General features: G+C 42.4%; 1 protein-coding gene across 1 annotated transcript in view; it reads left to right on the top strand.

Annotated features, from left to right (window-relative positions):
• EIF2AK4 (eukaryotic translation initiation factor 2 alpha kinase 4) overlaps nucleotides 1-12,710 on the top strand; it is a 141,452-nt gene that overhangs the window by 63,340 nt on the left and 65,402 nt on the right. Inside the window, exons 20-23 of the mRNA XM_018568292.1 lie at nucleotides 2,924-2,974; nucleotides 3,075-3,311; nucleotides 8,571-8,646; nucleotides 9,353-9,474. Of these exons, the coding sequence (XP_018423794.1) occupies nucleotides 2,924-2,974; nucleotides 3,075-3,311; nucleotides 8,571-8,646; nucleotides 9,353-9,474 (486 nt within the window). The remainder of the gene's footprint in view (nucleotides 1-2,923; nucleotides 2,975-3,074; nucleotides 3,312-8,570; nucleotides 8,647-9,352; nucleotides 9,475-12,710) is intronic.

Genomic DNA, 12,710 nt, shown 5'->3' with positions numbered 1-12,710 from the left:
AATACTTATTTTCCACCATAATTTGCAAATAAATTTGTTCCAAATCAGCCAATGTGATTTGTCTGGATTTGTTTTCTCATTTTGTCTCTCATAGTTGAGGTCTACCTATGATGCCAATTACAGGCCTCTCATCTTTTTAAGTGGGAGAACTTGCACAATTGGTGGCTGACTAAATACTTTTTTGCCCAACTGTAGATATGTCATGTATTTGTTCCTGTTCAATGAATAATAATTAGGGATGCACCGAAATGAAATTTTGAGACTGAAATTGAAAATAAAAAAATTGTCAGGCTGAAACCGAAAATGGCGGGGGGTATTTTTCAACCTTTTTAAAATTTGTAAAATTATTTTATTCTTTTTTTTTTTTTTTACCTTTACTGCTGGGGGATCTAGGGAAATGTCAGGAGTCTAAACAGACCGCTGATATTTCTCTTTTAAAATAGAAAAAGAGATTGAGGGCACAGAGTCCTCAATCTTTTTCTGCAGTCCCTGTTATAAGTGAACAGGAGGTCTCTTTACTGAGTGTTCCTGTCCATTCATACATTGTGGATATAGTATAAGTCACTATGTCCACAATCATGAAAGAACAGGAAGTGATTTAGATCACTTCCCATGCATCCATAACTGGGACATAGTAAACACACTGTTCAGTTATTTATAAACACTCACCCATGAGCTGATCGGTGAGTGTTTGTACACCGCTCTCCATCCTGGGCTGGAGGGTGAGGCGGGCAGTGGGGGAGGAGAGCTCTGCCTCCTGTGGCAGATCACAGTGCTCTCCAATCACTGCTCTCCCTCCTAACACAGGAAGCGGAGCCAGGAGGTGCAAGAGGAGAGCTCCGCCTCCTGTACGGTAACAGCTGTCACTGCTCGGCATCCTGACTGCTGTCACCGCCGCTCTGCCTCTTGAAAGCTTCTCTCCTAACTGCTGAACGTGAGCCGCAGCATCAGAAGGCACACAGATCGGCTCCCAGCAGGGAGGAGAGAAGCTAGGGATGCACTGAATTTTTGGCCATCATGGCACTTTCGGCAATTTTGTCAAAAGTGTAATTTTTGGGCGAAATTTCGGTGCATCCCTAATAATAATGTTATGTTTAATTTTTATTTAGAAAGAGTTAGAAGTGTTAACGTGACACTAAACTCAGGAGTTAAATCTTAAAAATGCCTTCAAGTACCCTAACGATTAACAAAAATGTAGCTTATTTGTGCATCACTCAGCTGTAGATCCTGAAATCATCTCTGAATTTGCTGAACGTGAGCCGCAGCATCAGAAGGCACACAGATCGGCTCCCAGCAGGGAGGAGAGAAGCTAGGGATGCACTGAATTTTTGGCCATCATGGCACTTTCGGCAATTTTGTCAAAAGTGTAATTTTTGGGCGAAATTTCGGTGCATCCCTAATAATAATGTTATGTTTAATTTTTATTTAGAAAGAGTTAGAAGTGTTAACGTGACACTAAACTCAGGAGTTAAATCTTAAAAATGCCTTCAAGTACCCTAACGATTAACAAAAATGTAGCTTATTTGTGCATCACTCAGCTGTAGATCCTGAAATCATCTCTGAATTGGTGCTGACACTGTTCTTCCTTCTGGAGGGTGGCTATTTTCATTTCCTATTGGTCCCTATGTGTATTGTAAAGTAGCCACCACTCTTTTCTCCCGTGATGGACTACAATCTCACGTTTACTCATTTCTATTGAGATTGTAGTCCACCACAGGATCTTAAAAATGCCTTCAAGTACCCTAACGATTAACAAAAATGTAGCTTATTTGTGCATCACTCAGCTGTAGATCCTGAAATCATCTCTGAATTGGTGCTGACACTGTTCTTCCTTCTGGAGGGTGGCTATTTTCATTTCCTATTGGTCCCTATGTGTATTGTAAAGTAGCCACCACTCTTTTCTCCCGTGATGGACTACAATCTCACGTTTACTCATTTCTATTGAGATTGTAGTCCACCACAGGAGCACGCTTGGTGCAGTGGCTACTTTACAACACACACAAGGACCATAGGGAACAAAAGCAGCCACCCTTTGAGGATCTACAGCTGAGTGATACACAAACAAGCTACATTTGTGTTAATAGTTAAGGTACTTGAATGCATTTTAAAGGTTTGATTTCTGAGTTTCGTGTCTCTTTAATGCAGGGGTCTCAAACCTCCGGCCCTCCAGCTGTGGTGGAACTACAAATCCCATGAGGCATTGCAAGATTCTCACAGCCACAGACATGACTGCTGAAGAGAGATGCATCATGGGATTTGTAGTTTCACCACAGCTGGAGGGCCGGAGGATTGAGACCCCTGCTTTAATATATCCACTGGCATGACTCTTGATTACATTTACATAGCATGCAGTGGGTGTTAGTGGACAGGCCCTCCTCCCTCTCCCAGGTCAGTGCCTGTATTACTACTCTGCTGCCAGACAATTTGTGAACAGAAACTGTGAAAATTAAAGAATTAACTTTCAAGAAAGAAAGGCTAGTTCAGCTATATTATGTGCCATTTTCTTGATGTTTACAGTTTGGCTTTAAGGTGCATACATACTGTAATATTAACACACAAGATCAGGCCTTGCTGAAATGCAAGTATTTCCTCCATGCATATGGCAAAACAACTCCAGTCATTACCTTATTAACAATTGGATGTCTTCAGGGAGGATCGAAAAATCTGGCTGTTACACGATTAAATCTGTCTCGGGTTGTGGGCATCTTTTAGCTTCTGTATTCAAAGCTAAATCATAGATGCCTACATATGCTATACTTTTCCTTCTGTCAAATTCAGGTACTTGGTTGGATTTAAAAAAATAAATAAATACATTTAATGTTGTATGAATCTATACAGAGCTGCATTAATATGTGTATTTTATAACTGCCTGGAACTCTGCTTTTTCTTTTCTATATTTATAGATGTTTTTTTTTCTTTTCAGTCTTCCATAGTATTCCCACATGATTTTGAGAAACCAGAGACAGAGAAGCAGGTAAGGCATTTTTTCCAGAACTAAATGACTGAAACCTGTCAGTTATTTTAATAGCCCCAGGTGGCCCTAGAGAACATAACACAGACGTTCTGTTTTATAGAGAAAAGTTATCACTTGGCTCTTGAACCATGATCCTGCATCTCGTCCTACGGCTATGGAACTCTTGAAATGTGACCTTCTGCCACCACCTCAGCTTGAAGAGTCTGAACTTCACGAGGTGCTTCACCATACCTTGGCCAATATAGACGGAAAGGCCTACCGCACAATGATCAGTCAAATTTTTGCCCAGCGCATATCACCTGCAATGGACTACACCTATGACAGTGATCTATTTAAGGTATGCTTTTTTTCCTTAAAGTGAACCTGTACGCCATTTCAAACTCTTGGTGGTCCTCCCTATGAGCAATTCCCAAAAACTATCTGTGGCGGTAGCGGCTGGTGTGAACCCACTGTATGTCAACAGCACGCGACTATACACAGTTCCGTGTAGTCAAGAACCAGCTGCACTCCTTACCGGAATAGTAGTAAACCTGCCAAGCAGGTGGGTGCTTGTAGTGACCACGGACGGCCCCGTGAACAATGCAGATCTAGAAAGGATTGTCACCAGTACACCAAAAGTTTTGAAGCAAAAAGTCCTTTATTGACAAATCGCCATCCAATACGTCCAATATCCAAAAAGGTTGGATGGCGATTTGTCAATAAAGGACTTTTTGCTTCAAAACTTTTGGTGTGCTGGTGACAATCCTTTCTAGATATACACAGTTCCGATCCCACCGTGTTGTCACTGTGATATGGCGATACCCCTCTCAGCCTCGCCCTGCACAAGGATCTCTCAGCTTGCGGGACAACAATCTAGGGCCATTTGAGCAATTGTCCCTGGGGTTTGGGTAATTCCGCTTTTAACCCTTTACACCAAATAGCTGCCACCACGTGTTTTAACAGAGACGCGCACCATTCCCAGCAAATGCTGTGACAATTTGAAACTTAAACAATGCCTGTGCTGCTAATGTCCCTTCAGACAGGAATATGGCAGTTTTTTTAATACTCTAGCACTCTTCACAGAGACAAGGGTACGTTAAGTTCTTATTTAGAGCATAGAGATAAGCTTAGCGATTTAAGATAATTTTTAATAAAAGAAACTGTGCAGGGAAAATGTATAGAAAAAGAGGTTATAAAAGAGAGACCGTAAAAAGGAAATAAATTTGAGTTTTAGCAGAGTCCAGTTCAATGCAACAGAAGATAGATCTGGATGGTTCTTTTTCAAATTAAGGATTGCAAATGTTCCTTCTTGATGTTAAAGGGGAACTCTTTGATAGTACACAATCTTCTTTTGATGTTACAAGAGCTTCGTAGCTGCCTTCTGCAGCAGCTTTTTGTGGGCTCTCAAGGGGGTGTCACTGAGCCGGCCCCTTGCTCAGTGAGGAAGAATCGGGGAGGGTGAGCAGGAGCGCTGTGCACTTTATGACCTTCTCCTCTGCCCTTCCCAAACTGTCAATTTCATACCAAAAAACATATTTCTATAGTTTCACATATTGCCATTTGAATCAGAGATTATTATGCAATATGAAATTAGCCTTGTTTTGATACGGAACTTGATGTTCCTGTGAATTGTATTTGGCTCAGAAGGGTTAATGTGTGTTTTTAGGCCTTTGGACCTCCTAAACCAATCATGTTGTCAGTCAAAGTACCGCAGCGCTGAATACTGAAAAATGGCCTGGATGGGAAGGGGGTTTAACTCCGCGGATGTCAACTGGTTAATATGTTTGGATCTCATTTGAAAGTGTGCAGCTATATATACTGTACACGGTTAATTTTAATGTACCATCCCCAGATTCCGTTATGAATAGGGATGCACCAATACTAGTAGCAGTATCGGTGCTGATACTGAGTATTTGGGCAAGTACTCGTACTCGACCAAATACTCCGATATTTACCTCCAATACGGGAACTTCCGGACAGAGGGACATCTCCCTCTGATTGGCAGTGCCGTGGGAGCATGGGGGCAGACTTCCTTTCCAATCAGGAAGCCGGGCGGTTGGTTATGATCCGCCTCCCGGCCTCCTGATTGGTCTGGAAGCCAGGCTGCCTAGCAACAAGTGAAGCCGGCTTCCGGCCAACCTGGAAGCCGGATGGCACCTCATGACTTGCAGCCCGATCTCCTGATTGGTCAGGAATCCAGGCAGCCTCTGCAAGTGAAGCTGGTGTTCTTTTGATAGAACACTGGTTTCCCAGGCAATCAAGAAACCGGGGAACATGTCATTATCTACCGCCCGACTTCCTGATAATCGGGGCACCAGTATCAGTACTCTGTACCGGCGAGTCCCGAAAAAAAAAATATCAGTACTCGATACCGAAAAACTGGTATCGGTGCATTCCTAGTTATGAATATTGAGTTGGATTGGAATTTAAGTGTGAGTATCTGAATGAGTATCAAGGCATTCCTTTGTTATCAGACCAGGCCATCTTTAGGGAATTAACTGAACTGTCCAGGGACAATTACTTTTTATTTCACATTAGTAGTTTAGGATACACTGCCATAAACGACCATTAGTGCTAATTAATACCAGGCACAAGGAGAGCCTAAATAAACAAATCAGGTCTTAGTGCATTATTGTAAGGGCTATAAAAATTAAAGGGGCCAGATAAGCATGTATCTGGTACTACAATTTGAAGGTGGCCTAAATTAAATTATGGACAGCCTGATGTAATTCAAATTAGAAGTGATGCATTTTAGCAATATGGGGGAAAGATAGAATTTCCTAATTACTATTAGGGTGGCCAGAACTTATTATTATGACAGTATCGGGGGTATGGACATTTTTAAAAAAACTACTTGTCCAAGGACTAAAGCGGGGGCCTGATCTACTTGTCCCTCATGAAAATCTACTTGTCCTGATACAAAAAAATGCATTTATTTTTTTACCATAACCGTATTTAGCAATGCCAAGAAGAGCTTCTCGTTGGTCAGTGCCGTCAAATGACTGTGCTGACTAACGAGTGCTTGAATTTTGAGAGCGAAATTCAGATTACAATGGCACAGGCACAGATAGTACACCCATACTGGCGGATAGGAAGGACCGTTCCCTGAAAGGTAAGTATAGCGGGGAGGATGGTGTCTGGACCAGATTTGTGTGGGTAATTCCAGTTTTCCAAATTTCTTGGGAAAGTGTATTTACAGTTTGGGGCGGGTGCAGAATTGGGCGAGGCCGTCAACGGTTAGCTCGTGGCCTCATTGATTTCAATGGGGTTACATCTGCGTGGTAATCTCTGAATGTTTTCAATCGCGATTATATGCAATTGCACGGGTGTTATTGCGGCGGGAAACTGCCCAATCTGCCTTGTGCGACTGGGGTGCCATTAGACAATAATAGCACTGCCAGCTTGATCGGCGGGGGTGTGCGATTCTGTGACCGCCCGGCCATCCGCCCGGTTTTGTGCACGATTGCCATGTGGTAACGGATCGCCCACTCCACTCACACAATGCACCATGCATGCGTTTAATCGCATGCAGATGATAGGGATTGGTTTTAATTTTTTTAGATTTTATTTTACTTTTTTTTTGCTTTGTAATATTTTTTATCATTTATTTTTATTTTTTACTTTATCGCCTTTTTTTCTTCTATTTTTATGTATTTTTATTATTTTTACCAATTTTATGTTTACATTTTTAAGTGTTATATTTTCTTTTTTACTTTTTTTTTTTTACTTGACTTTATTGCTATCACACAAGGGTAACAAGTCCTTGTGTGATAGCTTTTGGAGGTGACAGGTTCTCTTTATTGACCCTGTTACCTCCAACACAGGAGTTCTAGCACAGCACTGCTGCATTCCTGTGCCACTGCAAACATGGAGCAGAGTAGAGAACCGTTCTCTGCCTTGCTCCGTGCTCTGGAACCTAATTTGCCGTGGTCATCAATCCCCCCCACAAGAGGGGGGGACCCCAAAGACTACGGCAAAAAGGAAGCCTAGGCCAGCCGCTGGAGATAGAGAGGGGAGGGGGGAGGAGAGTAGGGGGGAGGGGGAGCGTGATTCAGGCAGGTTACGAGTGATTTTTGGACGGCTGTATAGCCGATTAAAATCACACGTATAAAACGGCTCCCACACTACATTTAGCCGTGCTGCTTGCCCGCAGTCGGGCTAAATGTAGAAAAAAAACTACTCGCCCGGCGCCCGAAACTGCCTGTCCCGGGCGTCGGGCGATAGGAATTCCACACCCCTGAGTATCTATTACCATTACAAGCTAGAGAACCCTCCTGTCATTTTCTGAATAATTTTCATTTTGTTTCTAGGGGCTTGGCTTCATGGCTTAGTACTGCCCAGCTGCATCCAGCCCAGTAGAATACCCTTAAAGTGAACCCTTGCTTTGCCCACTTAGGGCAAAGATACAGGTTTAAAGGAGAACTATGAGGTGAGTGATTTTCACTCATCCTCATAGTTCTAGCCGACCTGTGACAATGAAACTGTCACAGGTCGGCTCAGTAGATCGGGAAGTGAGTGAACACATACCAGCGTTCGCTCACTTCTCGATCCTGTCACTGCAGAGAGCTGTGACAGGGGAGTTACTGGATTCCCCCCTCCCCTGTCCGATCCTCCAGCGCTGACTGGCGGAACGGACGGGGGAGGGGGCGGGTACAGCTGGCTCTGCCTCTAGATAGGCAGGGCCAGCTGTCACTCAAGCAGCTGGGTGGATCCAGACATAATTGTCAGGATCCGTTTCAGCTGCGGCGTCTCGCGGTATACTGAGCTTTTGGTGACGGGAGGACACTAGTTTGTGTCCTCCCGTTACCCTTAGAACTATGGGGAAAAGCCCTAACCCTATAGTTCTCCTTTAAGATAACTTAAGCTCACAGTTCCTGCTTATTGGCTAACTGTAGCTGTAACTGTAGCAGGGGACGTGTTGAATCACTGCAGAGACTGCAGCTCTATAAAGCATACTGTGGCAGCTGTACAAAGTCAGCATACATTAAGCTAATTACCACCTATTATTTTGAGCTCCCTAAAGTAATTTTTAAAATATTTTTTGGTAAACTACAATCAAGGTTTAAAAGTGATTCTTGTTTGAGAAGAGTGTACCTTTGTGTGTTTCAAAGGCAACATTTTCATAAATCTGTTTATCTGTTATCTTATCTGTTTGATTTCTGTTCTTAGCAGGCATCTTCAAGCTTCTCTCTCAATTTTAGCAACTGGAAACTCTGACTGTCCTAATAGAACGAATAAGGACAGCCTGAGCCCCCCCCTCCCCGTTAACATACAATGCTTCTAGATCTTTAACCCTTTGTTAGGGTAGACAGGGGTTAAATGTAGTTTACATCTATTAATGTGATCGGACAGCACAGTACAGACGGCCTTAATTATAATGATTAGTCTTCCCCACCCCCTTGCATTCCAGAGGTAAATTCAGTGCAGAGAAAAACATTCAAGCGTGTTTGGTGCAAGCAGCATTTACATTTTTGTTTTTGTTTTGCTGTGTGATTGGTGAATGAGAAACATGTAACAAATATAAAATAGATGTTGTCCCAATTTAGCTGCAACAGTGGAAATACACTTTAAACCTTCTTGTCTTTAACATATTTGAATCTTCCTCTCTATTTTTCAGGGTGGTTTCTCTGCCCGTTCAGCTAGAGTCCATCATCATGTGTGTGAGACGGTCTGTCGAGTGTTTAAAAGACACGGTAAGTTTCAAGCAAGGGTCAATCAGCATTCAGTCTTCCGGAGCAAGAGGTTTCCAGTGTATCTACAGGTTGAAAAACTTTAAGTTCCTGTGTCATTAGCCATATAGTGTAACGGTCCCTTTTATACATTTGTCTGTCCATGGACAAAGGAACTGATCTAATAGCACTGTATGTGCTGGCCTTTAGTGTAAAGAAGCAAGCTGAAAACTGTTTTAAAGTATCATGACCCCTATGGTCAAGGAAATCTTCTGCACACAATAGTTTGTTTAAATATTGTTATCCTGACAGGATATGGAAAGGGAAGTTGTCATTGCTGACTTGTGTAAGGTGCAGGCTCTGGGGCTGTCATCCAGATCCTTGCTTCACTTCTGATCTGGAAAAAACTTGTTGCCAGAGAAATGTTGGGACTCCTGATATGCACGTATTTGCTTTGGCTCAGTAACATGCCAAATAGAGAAGGAAGTATAAAATCTACAGCTTGCACGTTCAAAAACTAGTTGCCAACGGCTGCTTCCTGTGTCCTTGTTGGTGTGATACTGTCACTTGTGTACTGTGACCACGCAGTAAGTTAGGAGAAATGTAGGGACACAAACAGCAAAAAGAACTGACAGATGTTTACAAAGGAAAAAAAAGTAAAGGTTTTATAAAGCATGCTACTGTGCTGCTGTCACTGTGATCCAGGTGTTTTCTGCTGTTTTCTTATTAGGAGCAGTAAAGCTGCATACACCTTTGTTAATGCCTCGGAGCAAAATGGTGTCTGAAAGTGGTGAATCAGCCTGTTTTATGGACCATAGTGGCATGCTAGTAACACTTCCGTATAATCTCAGGGTAAGTGTTATAGATGTTGATACAGTAAACTGATCTATAACTTGATGTTTTATATTGCCTTAAACACGTAAAATAGAAAAAGTGCTTTAACCCTGTGCCGTCTGCCCATTGTAAAAATATGGGCGGACGGCAGATGCTTCCCGGCAGGTGGATGTACATGTACGTGATTTTTTTTTTTTTCTGCGTGCACCCCCCAGCCGATCGCTTGTATGACCATGCACAGTGCGGGCCCCCCCCCTCTGCTGCTGGTTATCCTGGGCACTGCTGTCCCCCATGCAGGCCTAGGACTGAGAACACCTGCACATCGGCTACTAGTACCGAGAAGGAGGAGAGATCAGCATTCCCCCACCGCTGATCTCTTCTCCTCTCTCTCTCTAAAGGCGGAAGCGATGTATATTACATAACTTCCACCTTTTAGCTTACATTTCTCTGGCTGCTATAGCCAGAGAAGCAGCTGGTGAAGCAGATCTCTGCTTCATCGGCTTCTTTGGGGGTTCCAAGGTGACATTAGGGGTCTTAGAGACTCCTTATGTCTCCATGAAGAGGACCTGTCATTGTTTTTTGGCTATCACATGGTCTTTTTAGCCCCCTATGTGACAGCAATCAAGTTAAAGTGACATTAAACCCTCAGATTTTTTTTACATAAACCAATACTGTAATGTGTGCCTTACTGTAATCCATGGTAGTTTCCCTTCTCTTTGCTGCTCTTCCTTTTAAATCATCATGTCTTCTCATGCTTGGGGAGAACTTCCCTTTGCAGCTGAGTGCCTCTTCCTGTAGTGCTGGCTCAGGTTGTAGAGCAGCAAAGAGAGGGGAAACAACCATGGATTACAGTAAGGCACACATTACAGTATTGTTTTATGTTAAAAAATCTGAGGGTTTAATGTCCCTTTTAAGTGTAAAAAAAAAAAGTCTTATTAAAAAATAAAAAACAAACAAAAAAAAGAGGATAGAGAAAGGTGGGGTTTTTAAGTGGCTCCAGAGGGGACACAACCACTAAACTTCAGTCTTATAAAAATATATGTAAAAAAGTATAAATTTATTACACAATTGACTAAAAACAATGGATATGCATCAAAGCATGTATAAAACATATACACAACAGGGATTGACAAAAAACCTCCTATCAGCCCTTATGCTCCACAACCAAGGTTGGTCTATGTACTCCTAATCTTATACATATAACGAGAACATCACGTGTAGATCAAAAGAGAGGATGTAGTTGAATTACTAAACCTCAGGTGGGAGCAACAATCTTAAAGGTGTGATAATTTCTTGGAAGGTAAATCTCGACGCGTTTCGCACCTAAGGCGCTTCCTCAGGAGGAGAGGGAGGTAATCTAGGAGTCATATAGAAAATAAAATGTAAATAATACGCTCAAAGCAAGACATTTTATGTGTCCATATCAAATTTAGATTTTTATGATCTATCATAAAAATCAAATTTAGATTTTTATGATAGATCTATCATAAAAATCTAAATTTGTACATGCTTTGAAGCTCGACATGTTTGGTGCCTTTTTATTCGACGTGACCCCATCTATATTTTACCCAAAAATTGGGTGCTGATAAATGTTTTATAACATAAAGTAGGGAAAACAGATTTTCTTTTTCAGGTTTTCTTTTTCGATGAAATACCACTAAAAGAAAGCTCTGTCTGTCCCTAAAAAATGGTATAAAATTAATTTCAGTACAGCGTTGCATGACGGAATAAATGTCAAAGTACCGCAGCGCCGAATACTGAAAAATGGCCTGGACAGGAAGGGGGTTTACCACCCCGGTCAGCAATTGGTTAAAGAAGAACTCCGGGAAAAATTACTAACTCTCGTACTGCAAGGATAAAGTGCTCATTTTGGTCTACTACTTTGGTCACTACTTCAGTCACCCTCTTACTCTATCCTACACTCTTACTCACATTTTCAATCTCACTCTCTACTGGCATCTTTCCCTCCCCTCTAAAGCATGCCCTGGTCACCCCAATATCCAAAAAAAAATGAATGGACCCTACCGACCTCAACAATCTCAGACCAATCTCCTTACTCCCATTCACCTCCAAACTCCTAGAACGCCTTATCTACAGCTGCCTGAGCCGCCACCTCGCTGATAATCCCTTACAGCCCGTCTTTCGCCCCCACTGAAACCGCCCTCCTAAAACTCACTAATGACTTACTAACAGCGAAACACAATTGCCACTATTCCTTACTCTTGCTATTAGACCTATCTGCTGCTTTTGACACTCTGGACCACCTGCTCCTCCTCCAAAAACTCCACTCGCTTGGCCTACAAGACTCTGCTCTCTCATAGTTCTCCTCCTACATATCTAAGCGCTCCTTTACTTACCAAAAATGTTATGAGGTCAAACCTAAACAAAAATAGAAAAGCCATTCCCTCCGGAGCCAGCTGACAGGATGATAAAATAAGTTGAGGAAGGAATCCAAGTACCAGAAGTACAGCTTCTGGTACTTTATATACAGGGGTACGGGTACTCCTAGAATGAGATCCTAATAGGTTGGACTTGATGGACTAATGTCTTTATTCAACCTCAAATACTATGTAACTATGTAACTATGTAACAGCTAAGCACCACAGATAGAATGAAACTTCTCTTCAGTATTATGCATGGCAGAAGTAAGTTCCTCCATATGGTAAATGTCATTCATTTTTTAAAACCAGAGGTGTAAAGTAGGAGGAGAAGCCTGCCTCCACAGCGCCGGGATACAAGTCTTGGCAGCAAGAGAGTAAGTGGATTGAGAGATAATTTTTATATTTGGCAATAGAGCTATCCGTCATATGTAAAAGGTAGGTGGCCAGGTTGCAGCCCAGATCGTTCATAACAAGGTGTTCAATAGCAGCTCGAACGGATTCGCAGAAAGGGTGAAGTTTAGTGCAGTCCCCACCTCCAAATTACATCTCCAACAAACTGAAGGCACTAAAGGATTGAACTTATGTAGGAGGGCAAGAACTCTGTACCACTCGGGACAAAAGTATCGAAAACGTTGCCAACGTTTTCAATCGTCGATTTTAATCGACTAAATCGATTAACTGTTGCAGCTCTAAACTGGTGGCTAATATAATGCAAAAGGGGGACAAAATTAGAATCGTAGAGGCTAGCAACATCAGGCGTAATCACGGTGCCAAGGTACTTAATGTGAGATGTGGCCCATTGAAAGGGAAAGTGTGTCTTAAGCAAAGAGACATCCGATGCCGGCAAGGTGACTGCCAACGCAGCAGATTTAG

This window comes from Nanorana parkeri, unplaced genomic scaffold, assembly GCF_000935625.1.
Source record: "Nanorana parkeri isolate BGI_ZX_2015 unplaced genomic scaffold, ASM93562v1 scaffold1168, whole genome shotgun sequence".
Classification (NCBI taxonomy): domain Eukaryota; kingdom Metazoa; phylum Chordata; class Amphibia; order Anura; family Dicroglossidae; genus Nanorana; species Nanorana parkeri.
Note: the sequence above shows the minus strand (reverse complement) of the source record. Positions and strands in the feature narration are given on the sequence as shown.